This window comes from Capricornis sumatraensis, chromosome 6, assembly GCF_032405125.1.
Source record: "Capricornis sumatraensis isolate serow.1 chromosome 6, serow.2, whole genome shotgun sequence".
Taxonomy (NCBI): domain Eukaryota; kingdom Metazoa; phylum Chordata; class Mammalia; order Artiodactyla; family Bovidae; genus Capricornis; species Capricornis sumatraensis.
Window position 1 is genome coordinate 111,161,746 of NC_091074.1, and position 24,922 is coordinate 111,186,667.

At 40.6% G+C, this 24,922-nt stretch overlaps 1 protein-coding gene across 3 annotated transcripts; it reads right to left on the reverse strand.

Moving 5' to 3' along the window:
• Positions 1–4,668: 4,668 nt before the first annotated feature.
• Positions 4,669–19,019, reverse strand: ZFP37 (ZFP37 zinc finger protein). 3 transcript variants are annotated; one of them, XM_068973570.1, is made up of 5 exons: positions 18,888–19,019; positions 15,839–15,841; positions 14,754–14,835; positions 14,314–14,448; positions 4,669–6,328 (listed from the first exon to the last, which is right to left on the reverse strand). In XM_068973570.1, the coding sequence occupies exons 1-5, from the start codon at positions 19,017–19,019 to the stop codon at positions 4,821–4,823; spliced, it is 1,860 nt and encodes a 619-aa protein (XP_068829671.1). In that variant the 3' UTR covers positions 4,669–4,820. The 3 variants fall into 3 exon arrangements, with proteins under 3 accessions (XP_068829671.1, XP_068829672.1, XP_068829670.1); XM_068973571.1 differs by lacking the exon at positions 15,839–15,841; XM_068973569.1 differs by lacking the exon at positions 15,839–15,841 and having other exon boundaries at positions 14,754–14,880.
• Positions 19,020–24,922: the final 5,903 nt, after the last annotated feature.

Sequence of the window (24,922 nt, forward strand, 5' to 3'; positions counted from 1 at the left end):
GAAAAGACTGTGATGCTGGGAGGGATTGGGGGCAGGAGGAGAAGGGGACGACAGAGGATGAGATGGCTGGATGGCATCAAGGACTCGATGGATGCGAGTCTGAGTGAACTCCGGGAGTTGGTGATGGACAGGGAGGCCTGGTGTGCTGCGATTCATGGGGTCACAAAGAGTCAGACACGACTGAGCGACTGAACTGAACTGAACTGAATAATGGTTTTCTTCATTTTTATCCTATTAGGAGTTTGCCAAGATTCTCAAATCAGTGTATTTATATTATTTACCAAGCTTGGGGAAACAGCCATTATATCTTCAAATATTTGAAGTATGTCCCATTCTCTCCTCACTCTCCTTTTGGGACTTCATCTACATAGATGTAAGACTTTTTTTTTTGTCCCACAGTTCACAGGTTAATGTGTTGTCATCATTTTTCTCTCACTTGTTTGATCATTTTTATTGATCTATTTCAAGGCAGTGACTCTTTTCCTTGTAATTTACATTTGGTACATTTATCTTGTGAATTTTATATTTCAGACATTGTGTTTTCAGTTCTAGAATTTTATTTTGGTGTTTCTTTAGTTTCCATTTCTTCCCTGAGTTAAAAAATCTTTATTCATTTGGAGCATATTTTATTTCATTAAGCATAGTTATAATATCTATAATAATATCCTCATTTGCTATTCCAATTTCTGAGTTGGTTATCTATTTTCTTGAAATGGGGTCACATTTTCCTAATCTGAATTTTCTTGTATCCTAGATATTGTGAGTGATAAATCATGGCATCAGGATTCTGTATATTTCTTGGAGGAGTGTTAATGCTTTTATCAAGTAATTAACATTGTTGAACTCAAACTTTAAACTCCGTCTCTGCAGTAGCAACACAAAAGAAAGCTCAGTTCAAAAGACAGAAAGATAGTTGTGCCACACATGCATAGTTCGGGGTCAGCCGGAGACTAGGGCAGTTTATTCACATAATTTGAGGTCCTCCCTCTTTGTGTCTCTTTTCTGGGATTCTCTCCTCATTTTCTAGTAGCTGTGGTTGCTAAAAACTCAGTCTTGTGGTTTTTCATGTTAAAAAAAAAAACAACTATGTGTTTTTTTCTCAAATTATCTTCCTCTGCCACATCAAATTTTATCTTATGAGGGTGTCATACTTTATTTAATCAGTTAATTGGCAATTAACTGCTTTATCCAACTTCTCTGTTCTGTGATCACTACAGTACACTTTAACTGTGTATCATAGAACAGATTCCTGGAAGTAGGAGTGCAGTGTGTACTGTCAGATTTACATTTAAATAGGTTATACAAACTTGACTATGAAAAGCAGCGTATGAGAGATCTTTTTTTTTTTGCAAACCATTTGTCTCAGCCAAAAAAAAAAAAAAAAGACTTTTTTTTTTTTTCAAATGTCTAACTGGCAAAATGAAATCCTTTAAATAAAAATGAAAATTATATCTTTACTATGCTTTTCCTCACCAGAGAGGATGATCATACCCTTTTTCTCAGAGTATGTATGTCTGTCTTGCTTCTGACTTAAATAAATAAACTGCTTGTCTGTGTGCTCTCCCATTTAAAAAAAAGAGAGAGAGAGAGATCTTGCTTTCTACCTCTCTTGCAAACCTGATTATTTAACATTTTTGATTTAATAGAAAAGGTTCTTACTTTTTCCTCTTCTGTATGTTCAGCATCTTTCTCTTTCCATACCTTCAGATTCTAAAAGATGTCTGGAAAAGCTCTTTCATCATATATATATGACTTGCTTCTGCACTCTTCAAGACTGTGTCACCACTAAGTGAGATTGAGCTTACTCCATCACCACCACCATCAAATTTAAAATTGCATTCTCTTACAATTGCATTCCCCTTCTCTGTTTTGTCCTTTGCCATACCACTTGTCACCCTCTGTCATATTCTATATTTCACTTACAGTCTGAACTGTGTGGGTCCAATTATACATGGATATTTTTCAATAAATATATACAGTACTACACAATCCATGGTTGGTTGAGTTGTTGGATATGAAGGATTTGGAGGGCCAACTATAGGACTTAAGCATTCTCAGATTTTGGTAACTGTGGCTAGTCCTGGAACCAATCCCCTGTGGGGCAACTATATTTAGATTTACTGCCGGTCTCCCACTCTAGAATTAAGCTCTCTGAGGACAAGATTTCTTGCCTTCTTTTTTTGTTGACTGCTATGTCCCTCAGATTTGTAATAGTGCCCAGCATATAATATATATGTGATCAAAAGTTCATGAAGAAATAAATGGTTTAAAACTCAATAACAACTAACTCCATGCCCTTCCTCTTCTTTATATTGAAGAAATATTTCAGGAACATTTAAAAATATTTTAAAATTTTACTTAAACAATTATTCAGATTAGTGATTCTCAAAGTGTGTGGTCCCCAACCAACAGCATCAGCATCTTCTGTAAACTTATTTAAAGTGCAAATTCTCAGGCCAGATCACAAACCTACTGAGTCAGAAATTTTGTGGGCGGGGCCCATTTCTAAAGTCTTTCTAGTAACAAGCCTTCTAGGCCATTGTGATGCATGCCCAACCAACTGTATCATGGATTTGGACTCACATCTGTATGTCTATTTTCTTTCACTGTTTGCCTCTAGTCGTTTTCAAATATTATTTCTTCATTCATTGATGCTAAATTTTAATTCATTTTTTACTGCACGGGATGACTTTCAGCATTCATTTTTAATATTCAGGCACACTATACTCTTGATCATCCCAGGTGTGGCACTATTGTGGGTTCTCCAAGAGATGTAGGAAAGTTAATCTAGTCACACATGCAACTGCTTTATTCTTCTAAAAAGTGAGATTTATTACAGCTCTAGACAGTGATGAATTCATTCTCTGTATAGTGCCAGATTTTCATTTGGTAATAAATTACTGAGGGAAATGACTTTCAGATTTCATTTTCTTCACCTGAGAGTAAATAAGTTACTTGGTAATGAGTGTATAATATTCATGAGTTGATCTTTCAATACATGCATGTGCACATGTACACACACAAACACAAGTTCTATTTTAAATATTTATACCTTTTAATTCTCAAAAAATGAGGTCAGTAAGGCAGCCGCTGGGACAGGAAATATTTGCAAAGATAGCATTTAACCACATATTATTAAGGGTCTATAATTATGCTAGAACAGTACCTATTTATTTGAAATATTTATTGAGAAGTATTGACCATGACTAGAGAAGTCTTTCTTACCAACTCATGTTTATTCTGAGGAACTAATCAGGTAATGTAGTGAATGTGCTATGAAAAATATAAAAGATGACATATATATTAAATATTATTATATTCAAAACCATTTTTTGTCCTTATGTTACTGTTTTTAGTGTAACAACTTACATTTTAAAACAGTTCAGCTGTATTTTTAAGTCTGTAACTCATGAGGAAAAATAGGAAAACAGGTTTCCTGTGCAAACCCAAAAGGATTAACAGTACCTTCTGGAATGCATGCTTGAGAATATTCTGAGGCCAAGTCTAGATTCACTCAGAAAGAGTGCACTGATCCATTCACAAGGTATGCTATTGAGCAAGAACAGGAAGTAGTGCCATTTGTTGCGATACATTTGAAATCCCAGATTGAAGTATCTGTATAAAAGCACTTTGAATATGAGGTAAAGTGGAGTGATTGTTCAGAAAATCCCTTTTATTCAGCTGCAATCACAGTTCATCTTCAGTCTTTAAAATTATAGTAAATAAAAGAAACAGCTCCAAGTAATAGTTGTAATTCATTATTTTAATGAAAGAATATGTTTGATAAGAAAAGCCTTCATGAATTCAGTATCAAATTTAATACCATATGCTCATTTATGAATAAGCCTAGAAACTTTTACTTAGTCAAATCACATCATAGAGTGGGTTCAGTGAAAATTTTCATTAGTGTTGATTTATACATATTAAAAGGATTTTAATTATGAAAATAATATATGTACATGATTTTAAAATTTAAGCAGTATACAATAAAGAGAAAGTCTCTCTCTCATCCCAGACCTCATTCCTGTATGCCTGTGCCCAAAGGCAACCCCTAAGTTTCTTCTGTATTTTTTCAAACCAATCTATTTACATAAAAATATGTATATACACATACACGCATACATACATACACACAGATAAATACATGTATACAAATATATTAATACATACATACACATGGACAGACATGCAAATACACACACCCTTTTGTACATAGATGGGAACAAACTATATACATAGTTGAGCAACCTGCTTATTTCACTCAACAATGTATCTTTGACAGCATTCCCTATTGGCACTGTGTGTCCTCAGCTGATTTCTTTCATTTTCTCTTAATTTTGCATTAACATTTTTATATAAATAATAATCCTCTTATAAAGTTTTCTGATAATACAAAGACTAGTGTGATAGTATCAAAGATGAAGCTTATACCAACAGTCACAGATGTTTATACACGGCACTAAACAGATATGCAAACTTAATTCTCATACATGGTGCTTAAGGACACAACACTCAAGCCACTCAGGAATTGTCAGAATATGTAATCTGGTTCTCTAGTGTACTGATTATTTAATTTATTAACAATTTTAAAAGCTTTATATTTCAGTCTGAATATATAGATCATTTATAACAATATTTTATATAAAAGGGTTAGTATCAAATTTAAACTCTCCATCCATTTCTTTTATGTGAAGATTCATTTTCAAATCCTCTTATGTGTAACAAGGTGTGACTTCTTATTAAAGGCTTTCTAACATCCTTTAAGTTCAGAATACATATAAGTTTAAATAAAACCTGTGTTCAGATTTCCCACACTAATTTCACTCATGAGCTTTCCCTTCTGAATGAGTTTTCATATGTTTGGTAAGGGATGCATTTTGTTTGAAGGCTTTTCCACATTCATTACATTCATAAGGTTTCTCTCCAGTGTGGGATCTCTGATGTATTACAAGTTGTGACTTTGCATTGAAGGCTTTTCCACATTCATTACATTCATAGGGTTTCTCCCCTGTATGAGTTCTCTGATGTACAATGAGGTGTGACTTTTGGCTAAAAGCTTTCCCACATTCATTACATTCATAGGGTTTCTCCCCAGTATGAACTCTCTGATGTTGAGTGAGTCCTTCAATTTGTTTGAAGGCTTTCCCACACTGATTGCATTCAAATGGACTTTCACCTGTATGAGTTCTCATATGGTAAGTAAGAGATGAGCTATGTCCAAAGGCTTTTCCACATTCATTACATTTATAGGGTTTCTCTTTAGTGTGAGTTCTTTGATGTATAATGAGGTGTGACTTCTTACTGAAAGCTTTCCCACATTCATTACATTCAAAGGGTTTCTCACCTGTATGAATTCTCATATGTTTAGTAAGGGATGAACTATACTTAAAGGCTTTTCCACATTCATTACATTCATATGGTATTTCACCCGTATGTGTTCTCACATGTTCAGTAAGAGATGAGTTATACCTAAAAGACTTTCCACATTCCTTACATTCATAGGGCTTCTCACCTGTATGAGATCTCACATGTTGCATAAGGTTTGAGCTATGTCTGAAGGTTTTCCCACAGTCAGTACATTCATAGGGCTTTTCCCCAGTATGAACTCTCAGATGGTCAGTGAGAGCATGTTTATGACCATGGGCTTTGCCACACTGAACACACTCATATGGTTTTTCTCCAGTATGTGTTCTCTGGTGTACAACAAGGTGTGATTTTTGGCTAAAGGCTATCCCACATTCATTACATTCATATGGTTTTTCCCCTGTATGAATTCTCTGATGGTCAATAAGTCCTTGTTTATGGCTGAGAACCTTCCCACATTCACTACATTCATAGGGTTTCACTTTATTCTGAGTTTTTTCATGCTTAGTAAGAGATGAGCAATAGCTGGATGATTTCTCATGTTCTTCTCCAGTTTGAATTTTGTCCTGTTCAGTATATTTCTTGTCAGTTTGAGTTTTGTTAGGCCCATTAGATGAGCTATAGGTAGATGATTTCTCACATTTTTTTCCAATTTGATTTTTGTCTTTCTTTGTATCAGATAAGCTATGACTGAATGATTTCCTATGCTCTTTAGCTATATCAGATTTCTTTTCTGCGCAGTTTCTTAGGTCACCAGGTAAGTCTAAATTCTTTCCATGTGAATCAAATTTAAGAAGCTTTCTTTTTGAAGGAGTATATTTTGTACTCACATTTTTTTTCCACAATGAACTACGTTCATGGCTCTTTTTCTTAGTCAGAGTTGTTTTCTTGAATGCAACTTCCCTAAGGATTTTGTTTTGAGATTTCTGGTGGTTCTTTAGCTGGTCATCATCTTGATGGACTTCTTCTAAAGTGAAATTCAATGAGACACTCTTGTGAATCTTTGCACTCTCATATTTTTGAATATAAAGAAATTTCTTATAAAGAAATGCCCTGTTGTGGGGTTGAATCTTTATTTGAGCCTAGTATCCTAAAAGTCTTGGAAAAGACCCTGATCCTGGGAAAGATTGAGGGCAGGAGGAGAAGGGGATGACAGAGAATGAGATGGTTGGATAGCATCACCGAATCAATGGACATGGAGTTTGAGCAAACTCCAAGAGATAGTGAAGGACAGAGAAGTCTGGCATGCTGCAATCCATGGGGTCACAAAGAGTCAGACATGACTTAGCAACTGAACAACAACAAAGTTTCCTAAAGTGAATGAAATATCAAGTGCAAACATTCCTGTCATTTTCGATTTGAGGGGGAAAGTGCTGTAGTAAAGACAGAAATAGAAAATTGACAATGGGGATTAGAAAAAACTTCGACTGTTTGTAAATCTGACCTTGCAACCTGGGATAAAAGATGAAATAAACACAAAAAGCAGCGAACTGAAAAGAGATGAAGCTAAAAGAGCTTGTAATTTTAGCTGACACTTTTTGAAGTCTCTCCTCAGCCCAAACTTCCCAGCATTAATAACTGCAAATCCATGCATAGTGCTTCTCTCCAACACCCTATACTATATTCGCCCAAATCTCCGTAGTCACAGTCAGGGACAGCTGGCTCAAGCCAAGATGTCCAATAAGAGTATACCTTGTAAAAATTTGGACTCTAGTCAGTTTCCACTGGGTGCTAAATTTTAAAATGATATAAGACACGTATTATAAAGCCATATCTTTCCTAAGTAAACTGAAAGTTCATTAGCACAAAGAATAAAGCATATATCCACAGAAAAGCAGAGATGTAAGATCATGTGTCCTCAAAGAGATCATTTACATAATCCCAATTCCTAATGGCTTTCTAGTACTGGCTCTAGTCCCTGGCTGAAGTACCATCCCTTAGGTTACAAAAGCCCTTATAATAAATTCCTCTATTTACTTAGGATAGCACAAGTAAAATTTTGTTATTGCTCCCCAAAGAGCCAAAATAAGAGAAAATAAGTAAGCTCATCAAAGAGTACTGTATACAGGTGACTGAGGGATTAAGTACAAAAGGATGTTCTACTGCTCCCACCTATGGTTAATATAATAATGACATTCCTGTATTAAAACACATCTGACTCTTATGTTAAAGAATGTCTTACTCTTTGCAACCCTATGGACTGTAGCCCACCAGGCTCCTCTGTCCATGGGATTTTCCAGACAAGAGTACTGGACTAGGTTGCCATTCCCTCCTGCAGGGGTTCTTCCTGACCCAGGGATTGAACCCATGTCATCTGCATTTCCTGCATTGCAGGCAGATTTTTTACTACTAAGCCACTGGGGAAGCTCCTTCTCCGAGTTACCTGATGCTTTTACCATATTATAAAATTCACAGTAATGAGACTGGCAAATAAACTTTATGACATTGGATTTGTAGTGTACACAAACACTTGCTTTCCAATAGTTTGCTATGGAGCACACCTTCCTCTCAGGTCACTCTCATTGCCAATTATAAATTTTAAGCTAATTCCCAACTCTAAGCAATTGCTCACATTCTTTCCTCCATATACTATACAATTATACATTTTGAGTTATCTTCTCAACCCAGGCTTCTGTACTCTGAGACCAAACTCAAATTGACAGATGTAAGCAGCCATGTTTTTAGTATATGATGCAACTTCTGGTTGAAAGCAACTGATTGGACAACAGTAAACATCAACCCTAGCTATCTAACAATTTTCCTAAGAACTTAGAATTGAAGCTTGAAGACTTCTGTTAGCTAGATATGGACACTACATATGTAAAAAACCAACAACTTAGGAGCTAGGACCACCATTTTGGGGGTGGTCTTTATCAACTATGGACATGGAAAAAACAGAAAGCTTCAGGATAGGAATTAAAGAGACTCAAAGGGAGAAACAGATATAAGAGTCCCCATGATTTCAGGGGAAAAAAAGATAAAAAGTAAATAGTCATTTTAGTAGTGAAAGAACATTACATGGATAAAGTAAAAACTGGGTTCAAACAGAAAGGAGTTACGGTGTTTGAATATATGGCTGGGAAATACCATTACTTTTATGGAGAACTTTTAAGAGATTTGTTCCCATAGAGTAGATCAATTTTTATAAGCATACATAAAGTAGTGGTATAGATATAGTAGGAAGAACTGGAGTTGCCAGCTGCTTTTCCATTTAGGAAATTTTAAGTGATGCAAGCATCCTGAGAGAAAGACTATAACAAGAACTTTTCTGTAGCATGACAAAGGCTGTATCTTCCAATGCCCAAAGATGCTGGGAGAGATGGAGGCAAATTGCCTCATGGGAAGAAAGGGATCAAAACTCAAACCTTTCCTCTTGAGGTATAACATTATAAGAACCTCTTACAATGATGATTTGGCTGGTCCCAACTGACAGTTGAAAAAGATATACATTACCACAAGAGAAATTTACCATAGGGGAGGAGAGGAGACTCTTAACTAGTTAACTGGTATAATGGTAGGATAATACTAGGGGAGTCTGGTCTGGCAGAGCATGTAATTAAGGCTATAAGCCTGTCCTGAATTTGAGACGGTAATTAAGACATAAATTTTAAACTAAAATGACTAACTTCAGAAACCAAAGCGTGGAACGCACTAGAACCAGCAATCATTGGAGGGAATAGAAAATAGTCCTTCCTTGAAGAATCTCCGAAGATAACAGTAAGAACTTGAACCAAGAATAGAGTCACTGCGGCAATGACAAGAATGCACATAGTAAATGACTTAGGAATATTTTTTAGGTGTGACACCAAGCATCAGCAAGAAAAGTGAAAATGGCCAAACTAGAGCCATGAATGGATGAATCGAAAGCTATGAATTCTCTTCATCTGTCATTTGACAGACTGGTCCCTCCAGCCTTGAGAAATTCATGGAGTCTTGAAAATTCAGAGTTAGAAGAAACTTAAAAAGATATTGTGGATATTCTGCTAATTTGAGGGCTATTCAGTTCAGTTCAGTTGCTCAGTCACGTCTGACTCTTTGCAACCCCATGGAATGCAACACGCCAGGCTTCCCTGTCCATCACCAACTCTCAGAACTTGCTCAAACTCATGTCCATTGAATCAGTGATGCCATCCAACTATCTCATCCTGTCATCCCCTTCTCCTCCTGCCTTCAATCTTTCCCAACATCAGGGTCTTTTCTAATGAGTCAGTTCTTCCCATTAGGTGGCCAAAGTTTTGGAGTTTCAGCTTCAGCATCAGTCCTTCCAGTGAATATTCAGGATTGATTTCCTTTAGGATGGACTGGTTGGATCTCCATCCAGTCCAAGGGACTCTCAAGAGTCTTCTCTAACACCACATTCAAAAGCATCAATTCTTCGACACTCAGCTTTCTCCATAGTCCAACTCTCACATCCACACATGACTACTGGAAAAAGCATACCTTTGACTATACAGACCCTTGTCAGTAAAGTAATGTCTCTGTTTTTTAATATATGCCTAGGTTTGTCATAGCTTTTCTTCCAAAGAGCAAGTGTCTTTTAATTTCATGGCAGCAGTCACCATCTGCAGTGATTCTGGAGCCCAAGAAAATAAAATCTGTCACTGTTTCCATTGTTTCCCCATCTATTTGCCATGAAGTGATAGGACCAGATGCCATGATATTTACTAACTGAGCTATCAGGGAAGCCTGAAGTACTCTGCATATAAGTTAAATAAACAGGGTGACAATATATAGCCTTGACCTACTCCTTTCCCAATTTGGAACCAGTCCATTGTTCCATGTCTGGTTCTAACTGTTGCTTCCTGATCTGCATACAGATTTCTCAGGAGGCAGGTCAGGTGGTCTGGTATTCCCATCTCTTTCAGAATTTTCCACAGTTTGTTGTGATCCATGCAGTCAAAGGCTTTGGTGTAATCAATAAAGCAAAAGTAGATGTTTTTCTGGAATTCTCTTGCTTTTTCTATGATCCAACAAATGTTGGCAATTTGATCTCTGTTCCCCTGCCTTTTCTAAATCCAGCTTGAACATCTGGAAGTTCTCAGTTCATGTACTGTTGAAGCCTCTCTTGAAGAATTTTGAGCATTACTTTACTAGTGTGTGAGATGAGTGCAATTGTGCAGTAGTTTGAACATTCTTTAGAACTACCTTTCTTTGGGAATGGAGAAGGCCTTTCTTGCCTTTGCTTTTTTGGGGGGCTGTAGTGGTATATAATAACTGTATGTTTTAACATTTGGTGGCAACATCTTAGATGAATTATTTTTCTAAAGGGGGGAAGTTAGGAAATCTACCTAAGAATTGGAGCAATTTAGGAATGGGATAATATGAATCTGATTTGAGTGATGTCAGTCAGAATTGAGGAAAAAAAAAAACACAGGAACTAAGGAAAGAATAGTAAAAGAGAGCACAGAGAGCAAAGGTTCATGGGAATTCCATGGTAGACAGGTCTAAAATTTGACACTGATAAAAACAGGGAAGGTGAGAGGAAGCTCTAATTTAGGAAGAAAGATAAAGCTTTCAATTTCTGATCATCTGAGAATGAGCTATCCTGCAAGGAGGTAAAATATAAGACAAGGAATTAGAGCTTTATCTGGATAAGATTCAGAAAACGAAGAGCATGGCATCCGGTCCCATCACTCCATGGCAAATAGATGGGGAAACAGTGGAAACAGTGAGAGACTTTATTTCTTTGGGTTCCAAAATCACTGCAGATGGTGACTGCAGCAATGAAATTAAGAGACGCTTGCTCCTTGGAAAGAAAAGTTAGACTAACCTAGACAGCTTATTAAAAAGCAGAGACATTACTTTGCTGACAAAGGTCTGTCTAGTCAAAGCTATGGTTTTTCCAGCATGTATGGATGTGAGAGTTGAACTATAAAGAAAGCTGAGTGCTGAAGAATTGATGCTTTTGAACTGCGGTGTTGGAGAAGACTCTTGAGAGCCCCTTGGACTGCAAGGAGATCCAACCAGTCCATCCTAAAGGAAATCAGTCCTGAATATTCATTGGAATGACTGATGTTGAAGCTGAAACTCCAAAACTTTGGCCACCTAATGGGAAGAACTGACTTATTTGAAAAGACCCTGATGAGCTTGGAAAGAATGAAGGCAGGAGGAAAAGGGAATGACAGAGGATGATGAAATGGTTGGATGGCATCACTGACTCGATGGACATGAGTTTGAGTAAGCCCCGGGAGTTGGTGATAGACAGGGAAGCCTGGTGTGCTGCAGTCCATGAAGTCACAAAGAGTCAGACATGACTGAGCAACTGAATTGAACTTAACTGAACTGCAAGGGTTAGGGAGGAAATGGAAATAATGATGGTGGGGCAGGAGCATCACGCCAAGAGATTTGGAAAGAGTACAGATTTAAGAGTGTCTAAGTACCTAAGGAGAGAAATTTAATACTATGGGGTCTCAGAGTATGGGTGAACAAAGGTAGAAAAGCTGAGGATTTTAGGAAAGGGGGGATAATTTTAAAAAGCATTGCTTTTGAGAGGTAAAGGTTCCCCTCATAGCTCAGTCAGTAAAGAATATGCCTGCAATGCAGGAGACCTGGTTTCGATTCCTGGGTCAGGAAGATCCCCTGGAGAAGGAAATGGCAACCTACTCCAGTATTCTTGTCTGGAGAATCCCATGGACAGAGGAGCCTTGCGGGCTGCAGTCCATGGGGTCACAAGAGTAAGCAGGAATGGCATTAGCTAAGAAAACAGTTAAAAGGGTGCACTGCTCTTTCTCAAAACTGAGCAATGGAAAGCCTAGATTAGGAAAGATGGCTACATATGGATGGGTCAGTTAGGCATCTGATTGTCTGGTGCCCAAGGTTTAGAGCTCTGTTTTTCACCATTTTTCCTAACATAACCCAAGTAGTGTAGCAGACTGCATTATCGCTCCTTGTAGATTACTCCTCCCAGCCCCACTGCATGACCATTTAATCCTCCCATTCCTACCCAGTTGAATTTGGGAGTGGAAAGGCGACCTGCTCTGACCAATAAAATGCTAAGAAGAAAGAGATATCTACCACATCCAGTGATTTTTAACTCATCATATGATTCCATTCCTTCTTCTTTCCCTCTGTAATGAGATCAGAATTTGCCAAATAGGGACTGCTCTTTCAGTGTAGGTCACAAGATAATGTGGGAAAGGACTGCAGCTTGAGCAAGAAACAAATCTTTCTTTTTGTAGGACACTAAGATTTGGGGAAGTGGGGGGTCTTTCTTTAATGGGGCATAACTTAGCCTAAGTTGACTGATACAAGTGATTTAAGCAAATTCCCGTAAATCACACTGGCTCACAGCTAGTGAATCTCATATGAGGACTTCCCATGTGGGCAGGGTCACAGAAAGAAGTAGAATCTCCAAGGTTAGAGAATCTTTGTAGTTTGAACTCCTATTCCCCTGGGAGATTTTTATATTTTTCTACTTCCCAGTTAAGAAAGAAGGGTCTTTAAGACCATTAAGACCTTTAAGAAGAATTTCAGAACAAATTTTCTTTGAAGAATTCCAAACCCAGGCACTTATGGTTAATTAATATATGACAAAGGAGGCAAGAATGTACAATGGAGAAAACAGGGTCTTTTCAATAAGTGGTGCTGGGGAAACTGGACAGATACATGTAAAAGAATGAATTTAGGACATCTTTAACACCACATACAAAAATAAACTCAAAATGAGAAGAAGACCAAATATTATAAAACTCCTAGAGGAAAACACAGGCAGAACACTCTTTGACATACTGCAGTGATCTCTTTTTGGACGTTCTCCTAGAGTAAAGGAAATAAAACCAAAAATATGAACAAATGGGACCAAATTAAGTTTTTGCACAGCAAAGGAAACCATAAATAAAACAAAAAAACAACCTATGGAATGGGAGAAAATTTTTGCAAATGATGCAACTGACAAGGGCTTAATCTGCAAAATATTCAGACAGCTCATATAGCTCGATATCAAAAAAAACAAACAACCCAATCAAAAAAATGGACAGAAGATCTAAACAGACATTTCTCCAAAGAATACATACAGGTAGCATATGAAAAGATCCTTAACACCACTAATTATTAGAGAAATTCAAATCAAAACCGCAATGAGGCATCACCTCACACCAGTGAGAATGGCCATCATCAAAAAAAAAATCTACAAATAACAAATACTAGAGAGGATGTTGAGAAAAAGGAACCCTCCAACACTGTTAGTGGGAATGTAAATTGGTACAGCCATTATGGAAAACTATATGGAAGTTTCTTAAGAAACTAAAAATAGAGCTACCATATGATCCCGCAGTCCCACTCCTGGACATACATCTAGAGAAAGACATAATGAGAAAAGATACATGCACCTCAATGTTCACTGCAGCACTATTTACAATAGCCAAGACATGAAAGCACCTAAATTTCCATCAACAGATGAACAGACAAAGAAGATGTGGTATATTTATACAACAGAATATTACTCATCCAATAAAAAGAATGAAATAATGCCATTTGTGGCAACATGGATGGACCTAGAGATTATCACACTAAGTGAAGTAAACCAGACAGAGAAAGACAAATATCATCTGATATTGCTTATATGTGGAATCCAAAAAAAAAGATACAAATGAACTATACAAAACATAAATAGACCTACAGACCAAAGAGGAAAAAGGGGGGGGGATAATTTAAGAATTTGGGATTAACATAAATATACTACTATATATAATACAGAAAACCAACAAGGACCTACTATGTAGCACAGGGAACTTTACTCAGTAATTTGTAATAACCTATAAGGGAAAAGAATCTTTTAAAAAAGATAGATATATATATGATAACTGAATCGCTTTGCTGAAACTAACACAGCTTGGTAAATCAACTACCCTTCAGTAGAAAGAAAAGATATATAAATATTTAACAGTAAATAATAAAAGTGTGGGAGAAAGCAAGAATTCCAAAGCTATCATCAAGAAACTAGGAACTTACTTCCATTGGCTCCTATTTCCTTGGTTCTTGCTGATTCACTTGAGCCAGCTTGTTTGGGTCTTTTCCCCTTCCCTAGCCATGGCTCTTCTCCTTTTTCCAACTTGGATATCATGTCTGGTTTGAGAGCCTGATACCCTACTCATGAGAAGAGACAGAAATTGAGTGTTAGAACAACAAATATCCCAGAAATCAATCCCTAACATCTGAGTTTCAGAGCTTGTAAAGCATAAAAGAATATGTGGCTTCAGAAATTTCACAGTGCAATGCCCACATACCCCATCTGAGTAGATATTTTCAAGGCAGGAGCACACGTATTCTGCCTAGTACCCAAAGGGATTACAACTTTTTGATTCATAAAAATCGAGGATAAACTTATCAAGGGCATCAGAGAGAAGGCATCACAGTAAGTATATTTTGAATTACGAAGGAACTGTCCTTACCCATTGAGGCTAGGTTGCTGTAATTCTCCAGCATCACATCCTTGTACAGGCTTTTCTGAGAAGGATCTAGTTGCTCCCATTCCTTCCTGGTAAAGGCCATAGTCACATCATTGAATGTTACTGATCCCTGTAAAATAGCACATTCCTAGTTCAGTCTAATGTTATCCACATCAGTGAGAGATTTGGACAAGATAATAATTACTTGTTCTTACCTTGTCCATTCACTGTTTGTCATAAAGTTATTTTTTTACTCATTTTTGTTTTTGAGAGGCAAAAACCACATTAAGAAATGTCCCTATAATGGAATGAATGTCTGTGTCCCTCCAATTCATATTTGAAACCTTGCCCTCCAATGTGATGATATTAGGAGACAGGGCCTTTGGGAGAAAATTAGAATCAGATGAGGTTATGAGAGTGGGGTTTTCATGAGTGGGAATAGTGCCCTTATAAGAGTTATGAGAGAGCGTGCTTCCTCTCTCTGCTCTTTCTGCCAAGTAAGGATCTAATGAGAAGTCTGAAACCTGGAGGAGGGCCGTCACCAGATCCCAAAATGCTCTCAGACATGTAGCCCCCAGAACTGTCAGAAATCAACTTCTGCTGTTTATAAGTCATTCAGTCTAAGGTACTTTGAGAAATACCATATGATTATCAAAGAGAAAGACAATTACAACAAGCAAACATGGTCTTCATCTTTATAACTAAACACTACAGATATAGAGTTCTGAGGTAGAAGAACTGAGACCCTCGGTTTTTATGAGCAGTCAAAAAATCAATTCTGTTTGGAAGCAAAAGTAAGATATTTAGGTATGTAAGGATTTGGAAAGTATATTACCAATGCACTTTAAAAATAAAGAGAAGAAGGGAGGGAGAAATCGGGAATGTGGTAAAAATAAAGAGAAGAAGGGAGGGATAAATCGGGAATGTGGTAGGAAGAGGAGAGAGAGGAGAAGAGGAATAATTTTTAAAAGAAGGAAAATTGGATCAGAATAATTTTGAGATTGGGAAAGACTTAATAATATCCAAGAGAGAACTGTGAATAATAAAACCAGTAAAATGTCTCGTTACATCCAAGTCACTTGATAAACTTTCTTGTGCAATTGTTATAAAAATATCCTTGGACTTCCCTGGTGGTCCCGTGGTAAAGAATCTGCCTGCCAATGCAGGGGACACAGGATTGATCCCTGATCCAGTAAGATTCATGCCACAGGACAACGAAGCCCATGTGCTCCAACTACCAAGCCCACACTCTGGAGTCAGAGAGCCACAGCTGCTGAAACTCACATGCCCTAGAGCCCACGTTGCTCAAAAAGAAAAGCCACCTCAGTGAGAAGCCCATGCACTGAAACGAGAGAGTAGCCCCTGATCACTGCAACTAGAGAAAGCCTTCAAGCAGCCATGAAGACCCAGTGCAGCCAAAATAAATTAATTTAAAAAATTTTAATCCCTAAAATCAAGAGGTATGATGTAAGAAAAAGAAGCAGGCATACGATTGGTTGTGGGTGGGGAGAAGCAATTAAATAAAGCATGTTAAAGTTCTCCTCTTGTTAGGTAGCTACTGTAGAATTTTGAAGCTAATAAATATGTATTCAAACATGTCTGTTTGACATTTAAAGATCATCCCCACTGCCCTAAACTGCCAATCAATTATCTGCGTGTGTCTCCAATCTCTGAGCTCACAAACTTGCAGTCACTGATTCCCATAACTCCTGTCACTAATTCTTACTGGTTTCCCAATCACTGAGCCAGCATGGTCCTTCCTAATTCCAAAAGGACTGATCCCAGCAAGCCTTCCAATTACTAAGAGCAACAGATCTCTGCAGTAACTTGCCCTCATAAACACTCTGTTCACATACTGCCACGGGTTCCTCAACTATTGATGCCAGTGGAACATATTAATCTCCACCTAAGATATGACAGCCAAATGCTATCAATCCCCATCATTGACACCAACAGAACCGTCACACAGCCTTTACAGAAACCCTAACCACTGCCAATAAACTCCACTACACACACCCTTTTCAGCTATTTCTTCACCTGCTTGCTTTTTTAAATTTAATGTTTATTTATTTGTCTGCATCAGGTCTTAGCTGCAGCATGTGGGATCTAGTTCCCTGACCAGGATTGAACCCCGGCCCCTATGCATTGGAAGCATGGAGTTATAGCCAGTGGACCACCAGGGAAGTCCCATCGCCTGCTTGTTTCAACCAAAACCTACTTGTCACCTGAGGATTCTGCTCCCTTACAGTATTCCCCAATAGAAGTTGTTTCCCCACCTCCACCCCAATCTTAGAGCCTTAAGATGAAGTAAATTACACTTTCAACTGTTTTTCATTCATCCTTCAAAACCCTATCTTGTTTAGAGTATCACCAGGCTTTAACCCATTAACATTCTGGTTCAGTGATTCACTAGAAGGACTCACAGGACTCAGTATATAGCTCTACTCATAGCTATGATTTAGAACAACAAAGAATTCAAATCAAAATAAGCTAAGGAAAAAGGGGTATGATGTAAAGCACAGAGGAAGACAGGAACAAATTTCTAAGAGTCCTCTCCCAGTAGGGGGCTTCCCTGGTGACCCAGACAGTAAAGAATTTGCCTGCAACGCAGGAGACCTGGGTTCGATCCCTGGGTCAGGAAGATCCCCTGGAGGAGGAAATGGCAAGCCACTCCAGTATTCTTGCCTGGAGAATCCCCATGGACAGAGGAGCCTGGCAGGCTAAAGTCCATAGTGTCACAAAGAGTTGGACAGGACTGAAGTGACTTAGTACGCCTTTCTACTGTGTCATTCTCACTGACACACAAAGTTGTCTCAATATCATTCATCTGAGGAAAATCCTCTCTCAATCTCATACCCCATCCAATATCCATTTCTTTGCTCCCCTTAGCAGCAAAACTCTTAAAGCTTTTTGTCTATACTTGCTGTCTCTACTTCATTACCTCCCATTCTTTAACTCTCCCACCAGATTTTACCCCTGTCATTCCACTCTAAGAGCTCTAATCAATCTAAATAACCATGGAACTACAACTTGCCAAAGTCAAATTCTCTGTAGTCATACTCTGGGGACTGAGTACTCCCATTGATGCTTCTTTGACAACACATTTACACAGTTTTCCTCCTACCTCAGTGGTTACCTCCTACCGCTTACCTCATTCTTCTCCTCCTCCCCTCTCTCCCTCTCCTCCGCCTTCTTCTCCTCCACCAGAACTCAAAACGTCAGACTTGACCCAGAACTCTTTGAGTTTTTGCCCTCTTTTCTCCCCTATCTGTCATCTCTTCCTAGATGATTTCATTCAATCTTATGCCTTTAAATGCCATCTTTACGCTGATCCCTTTCAAATAAGGATTCTTCAGTCTAAGTCTCTCCTGAGTTCTAGATTTATATATCTAACAATTACTCAACATCTCTACTTGAACATGTATGTAACGGGCTTCTGGCCACTGCTCAAACAGAACTATGGCTTATCTACCCTGGCTCTCCTTTAAGCCATCAAATCAGGTCTTCTCCAACACAACCCTTTCCAAAGAGCCTAGGTGTAAATTTTGATTCTTCTTTTCCCTCTTGCTCCATATCATCAGTAGGTCCTGCTGGCTCATCTCCAGGCATATTCTAATTCTGACTTTTCATTTCACCTGTAAACCCCAATCATCACCTCTTACCTTTAACTCCTGCAATAACTACTAACTCACCTGCCTGCACCTCTGCGCACAGAGGGGAACAATTCCATCTCTTAACAACCACAGACACTGTAATTGCTGACTCCCGTAGACATTCCCATTTGCGACCCCCACAGTCCTCCCCCATCTCTGATACACCCCGAAGCCCTTATTTCTTATCCCCGCGGCCTTCCAAACTCTGACTTTCCGGTGACTGCCGCAGGCCCCTCCCCGCCACCACTGTCACCGCAGATCCCTCAAACAACGATTTCCTTAAACTGCATAGACAGCCCTCTAGCACTATCCCTTAGCTCCCTGAGGATGCTAAAATCATCCTCCCGCCCGTGCAAAAGGCCCTTCAACATCTACTCCAATTCCCAAATCACCTATTTCACAGACTACAGTAACCCTCCAGCCACTGATGCCCGATTAAACCACAGCTGACCACCAGACCACCCCGCCCCATCATCGCGCTCACCGCAGCGCTGCCCCCGGGCCCCGATACAGCCATCTCCGCAAAGCACTCGGCCTCTCCGGCTGTCCCTGCACTCCTCCTCCGGTCCACGGTCGCTGGCTTTGTCGGGAACTGGGCGCAGGCTGTGGCCGACATGGCGACCACCCGGAGCTCGGCCTCGGCTGGTCCGGCAGCTGCGATGGCGGCGCCCTTGGGTATGGGCCATGGGCGCGGCCATGTTGGCTGAGGCGCTGCCGTACAGCGGAGACAACGCTGTCGGGGAGGGGTCGGAGGTCGGAGGTCCGCTGCCGGGCGTGCTTAACTCCTGTGGCGGTGGTGAGATGCTAGCGGGCAGAAACCGGGCTCGCAGAGTGCTACTTGCAGAGTGCTTCACTGTGCGTGACACCCCACTCCCGGTACTCAGAGGTTTCAGTTCTTGAAGACAGAATTTGGAGTTGCTTTTCCCAGTCAGTGCAGCCAGCTGCGGGGAAACAAGGAATTGCCGACTATCGCGGACTCCAGAGAGCTGGGATAATGAGAGAAACTGGAGGGAGAAAAAGGAAATGCCCAATCGGGCAGATGCCAATGATGTTTTATAGAGAGAGAACGCTAATCTTGGAAATAGATTTCATTTATGATATGAGAGCAATGGGAAAAACTGACGCACCAAATTAAGTGAACACATCTCTGCTCAGTGAGAGCCAGAGTTCGATGGTGATGCTTCAGTCCAATATTGTAATGAAGCAATTGGAGTAGAAATATTCTCTCATTGTGCCATTTCATGTACAAACGTCACTCATTTAACAATTATGTGCTGAGCTTTTATAATGTATGCAGATTGGATTGCTTGGGTTTGCTAGATAATGAGAAAACAGTGGAGATTCAGACACAGCCTTTATTCACCCTCTTATGGAATTTACAATGGGGCAGGGGGCTGGTAAAATTATCCCAAATATTTTATTCTTTTTTCCAGAGTCAAACATAGCCTGTTTTGCACCTTCCACTTATATGTGCTTTTAAAAAAAAGAAAATCCAACCAAGTAAATTAGAATATGTAATTGACTTTATTAAGAGATTCATGATTGGGACAGCATTTCATTTAGCAAACAGAAACACCATCTGAGGAGCTGTGAAGAATGGAGTATTTTTAAAGGTATAAAAGTGCTGGGACAGGGGAGTTAGGATTATTTCAAACGAAGTCACTTTCCTTTGAGGCAAAGAAGGGGATGTCTCCAGTCCCAGCAGTGCCTTCCTAGCCTTCTGACATCAACTTAAGAGCAAATTATGTTATAAATATTGTGATGCCTAGAATTCTAGCGTGGGTCCCATATCTCTGCTCCCTAGTGTTATACCTTTGTGAGAACCCCTAACTTTCAGTGCAGGAGGAACCCATCGTTGCATAGAATATTACTCCCGTGATTAGATCCCAAATCAGTTGACTTTAAGTTGATATAAATGGAGATAATCAGAGGGAATAATACTCGATGATTAGATCCCAAATCAGTTGACTTTTCAGTTCAGTTGTTCAGTTGTGTCCAACTCTTTGTGACTCCATGGACTGCGGCACACCAGGCTTCCCTGTCTATCATCAACTTCCAGAGCTTGCTCAAACTCATGTTCATTGAGTTGGTGATGCCATCCAACATTTTAGCCTCTGTCTTCTACTCCTGCCTTCAATCTTTCCCAGCATCAAGGTCTTTTCCAGTGAGTCAGTTCTTCACATCAGGTGGCCAAAGTATTGGAGTTTCAGCTTCAGCATCAGTCCTTTCAATGAATATTGAAAGAGAACCCCATGAACAGTTGACAAAAAATGGAGATAATTGTGGTAGGCCTAATTTAATCATCTGAAACTTTAAAAGTGGCTGGACCTTTCTAGCAGTCAGAAATTTCAAATATGGGAAGGTCTGTGGATGGAGCTACATAGTGAAGACCTGAAAGCCACATCTGAGAACTGAGAGTGGTTTTTGGTCTACCGCTAGCACAACACTAGGAAAAGGCAACCCACTCCAGTATTCTTACCTGGAAAACTCCATGGACAGAGGAGCCTGGTGGGCCACAGTCCATAAGTTCACAAAGAGTCAGACATGACTGAGCACAACAATAACTAGCAAGGAGTTGTTACTCCTACGACTGCAGAGTAAATGATTTCTACCAGAAACCTGAGGGAGCCTGGAAGCATATATGTCTCTAGTGGACCCTGAGATCAGGACACAATCACCCAACACCTGAATTTCAACTTTGTGTGCCCTTGACGGGAACTCAGCCATACCATGCTCAGACTTCTGACTTGCTGAAACTCAGATAGTAAATTTGTGTTGCTTTAATCCAGTACAGTTAGTGATAATTTGGTCTGCAGCAGTAGAAAACTAAAGATTCAGCAAAAATTGAAGGATAAATAGTAATTGAAATTCCTCTTCATCTACTGGAAACACAGCCCCTCCCTCTGTGTCCCAGATAGAGCATCTTTGAGCCTCACCATCTGAGTATGGCAATTGCTGCCCCTCAGCTGGTAAAGAATCCGCCTGCAATGCAGGAGACCTGGGTTCGATCCCTCGGTTGGGAAGATCCCCTGGAGAAGGAAAAGGCTACCCACTCCAGTATTCTGGCCTGGAGAATTCCATAGACTGTATAGTTGGTGGGGTTGCAAAGAGTCGGACATGATTGAGTGACTTTCACTCCTCAGATAAAGTCCTGACTTTGTCCCTAGAGCACAATCCTAAGTCCACTAATTATGTTGTGTTTCTTTATTAAAAAAAAAAAAAAGCTCTCTGCTTTCTATCTCCTGCCAGCTAGTTTTAAAAGGAGTCAGGCAGGCCAGTTTCTCCAGGCTTTGCTTGAACATTAGTGTTTCCTCACAAATCCAAATAAATTGCAACATATCTCTAAACAAAAGGCTGTTCTCAACTGTAACAACTCTCCAAGCCCTTGATTCTGAATAATTGTCTAATTATCCTCATAGAGCCCTGGCAGGGAGGCAATATTCAGAGACAGAACTGGGTGGAAAAGTATAGGCAAGGCAGAGTATGGATATTCTCTGCACTGAAGAGAAGCAAGGGAAGCAAAGAAGAAAGGAGAGAAATGAAGAATGAAGGAGTTTGGTAAGAATAGATCATGGAATGGGGACCAGGAACATTTCAACTTACTAAGAAGTTCCATCCTTTCTCTACATGGAAGAGTCAGTCAGTTTCCTAGTTCAGGATAAACAGTAAAAGAGTGAATTGGCGGGGGGTTGGGGATGGGGAGTGGGCGCGTGGGGAGGGGGCTATGTTAGTGGCATGCTGGATTTTAGTTCCCCAACCAGGGACTGAGCGCATGTGTCCCGGAGTAGAAGCAGAGTCTTATCCACTGGACCACCAGGGAAGTCCAAAAGAGTTAATGTTAAATGTAAATCAACTTTGTAAATATTATAAGTGTGTGGATTAAATACTTACACATGAGTTTTGGTACATGTTTAAACACTTTCAACTGAGTATGGTAATTGTCAAAGGATATGTCAGTTGATATTCGAAGAATAAACAACAGTTTACTTAGCATTTCAGATTGATGAATGGCATATGCAAAGCTTACTGCCGCCTCCCAACCGTGATCTTCACAAAGAAGAATCTGGAACCTTCCTCATTTCCTCGCAAGTCCTCCCGGGTCTCAAAAACGTCTTTGGCTCCACCCTTGACTGGGTCTTTATCCTTCTTCATTCTCATGAAGGGACAGGTCTCCTTGGAGAAGATGCCTTCGTATTTTAAGTTTAAGGACACTGACTCTCGTGGTCCTCATTGCCAGGGCTCTTGCCATGCAGCCCACCCCTCATCATCCATGTTTATCATTCTGTATTATGAAGAGTAAGTGATGAAGTGAGACTCAAGAAGGGTGGTGCAGTGCAAGTGGGAAACTTCATGGATAGGCACAATGCATCCAGGGCTTCCCAGGGGCTCAGTGGTAAAGAAACCGCCTGCAATGCAGGAGCCGCAGGTTCCACCCCTGGGTCAGGAAGATCCCCTGAAGGAGGACATAGCAACCCACTCCAGCATTCTTGCCTGGAGAATCCCATAGACAGAGGAGTCTGGTGGGCTACAGTCCATAGTGTGGCAAAGAGTCGGACTCGAATGAAGTAACTTAGCACACACACACACACACACACACACACACACACACACGATATATCCAATCAGTGAGACACAAATTTCAATACAATGTCAAAAGGAACTGCTTTTTAAAAAGACATGACTTCAAGTTTTCATATTGGTTGGTATAAAGATTGCAAAGGCATGACAGAAATACTGCACGTCTTAACTGAAGTGTTGATAACATAGGTTCATATACATTTGTGAACATTTTCTCCATGTGTGCACTTACATTGCTGTGGAAGCTAGCATTCTAAGTAAATGCATTCTCTTTAAAGTGAATAAAGGGAATATGAAAAGGAAGGCGAATGAAAGATTCCAGACCCTACAAGAACACCTGCAAGGACACTCATAAATACACAGACAAAGGATTGTAATATTAAATTATTTATTGCAGTACATGTAGAACATTGTAATCCATAAGTAAAAATGTAAGTTTAATATCCACATCAAAAATCTACAAACTGCATCATATAACCCAGATAGCTCATTTGATAGAGTTGTTCAAGGTAGATTTCTAAGCATAAACTTGAAGAAATCCAACCTCGGGTAAAACCCAAAAAAGACAATTGTTCTTTGGAGTGGAACCCACCCCTAGGAATCTACCTATTTCTACATCTATACATCAATCTTCACATCTATCTCTACATCAGTCTCCACATCAATCTCGACATCTAGCTGCCTGTAAGTCTTCCTCCTCCTCTGCGTCCTCCTTTCCCTCTCTGTGTCCCTCTCTCTTTCTCATTTCATTTTTTCAAATAACACAGGAAAATATGGAGGGATGAAAAGGCACAAATCACATCACTAGGGGATGCATTCTGAGCTGCGGGATTAAAGAAGCATTGTCCTCTGAAGGCACATCCTGAGACTGACTTCTGGACACGGTGACACAGCTCCCTGAGCTGGGGCGCAGCAGGAGCTGAAATCTGTTCGCTGAAGATTTCTGTCCTCTGTGGGGGTACGAAATGCCTCCCCGGGGCCTTGCACTGCTTGAGGAATGGCGGGGAGCGCCCCTAAGGCCCAGGCGGCCAGGGCGGGGAGACCTGCGGGCCCGGAGGTCCGTGGTGCGCGGCGAGCAGGGAATCGAGCGCCGTCAGCGCCCAGTGCAGGGCGGCGCCCGCGTGCGTCAGCTGCCACGTGAGCCAGGCGCGCTGCGAGGCCGTGGGCTCCGTGCGGTCCGTGGCCACCGGGAGGAAGGCGCCCCCCGGGGCCCGCAACTCATCCAGGACCACTTCAAGGGCTCCCATCTGGTTGGAGAGCTTGGACGTGAGCGCCTCCAGGGGCGTGGCAGCTTCAGGAGAGTGGGTTCTGCGTGGGCGCTTGGGCGAGGCGAGCCTGGAGTCTGGGTTGTACTGGCAGCGTCTCTGGCCCTGGGCCCACATTGGCGATTGGAACCGGGCCCCCCTGTCCTGGAGACGCCCGGAAGTATGGGCAGAACCTAGGAGGGAGACAGAACAGGCGAGGTTCTTGTGATGTGCGCTGCCCCTGAAACTTTTCGTCAAATGCACCACCGCCCCTTGCCTGTCCCAACACCTCCACCCCAGGCCTGACACCACACCATACCTGACTCTGTTGGCCTCTTCCAACATCTGCTGGCAACCTGGGCCAAGTCCTGGGCACCTTCCTCTCAGCCTGTTCCCACTTCATGGGCCTTGCGCCAGGGTCAGAGGCTTTGTCTGCTCTCTGGGGGTTCAGTTTGCCCCTCAGGGCCTTTGCCCACATCCCCACCTCTACCAAGCCCAGCCCAGAAACCTACCTGCTCTGTGGTAAAGGCCTGCTCTGCAGGAGTTTGGATGCTCCTTAGATCTCCACTGGGCTGGGGGTGGTCGTCCCCTCATCTCTTCTCCATGGCCGTTTCCCTTGTGACTCTCAGGGGAGCCATCCCGGCTTCTGCATCGCTTGTGCCTGGTGACCTCTGTGGGTGGAGAGGAGGACAGGAGT

What these genes read in the sequence shown, in the direction of transcription:
- ZFP37 (XM_068973569.1), bottom strand. Translation starts at nt 19,019, where the DNA reads ATGTCGGCCACAGCCTGCGCCCAGTTCCCGACAAAGCCAGCGACCGTG. An exon ending in GGCCCGGGGGCAGCGCTGCG is followed by an intron (nt 14,881 to 18,887) that starts GTGAGCGCGATG and finishes GCTATTTTACAG; the next exon opens with GGATCAGTAACATTCAATGA. An exon ending in CAGCAACCTAGCCTCAATGG is followed by an intron (nt 14,449 to 14,753) that starts GTAAGGACAGTT and finishes TCTCATGAGTAG; the next exon opens with GGTATCAGGCTCTCAAACCA.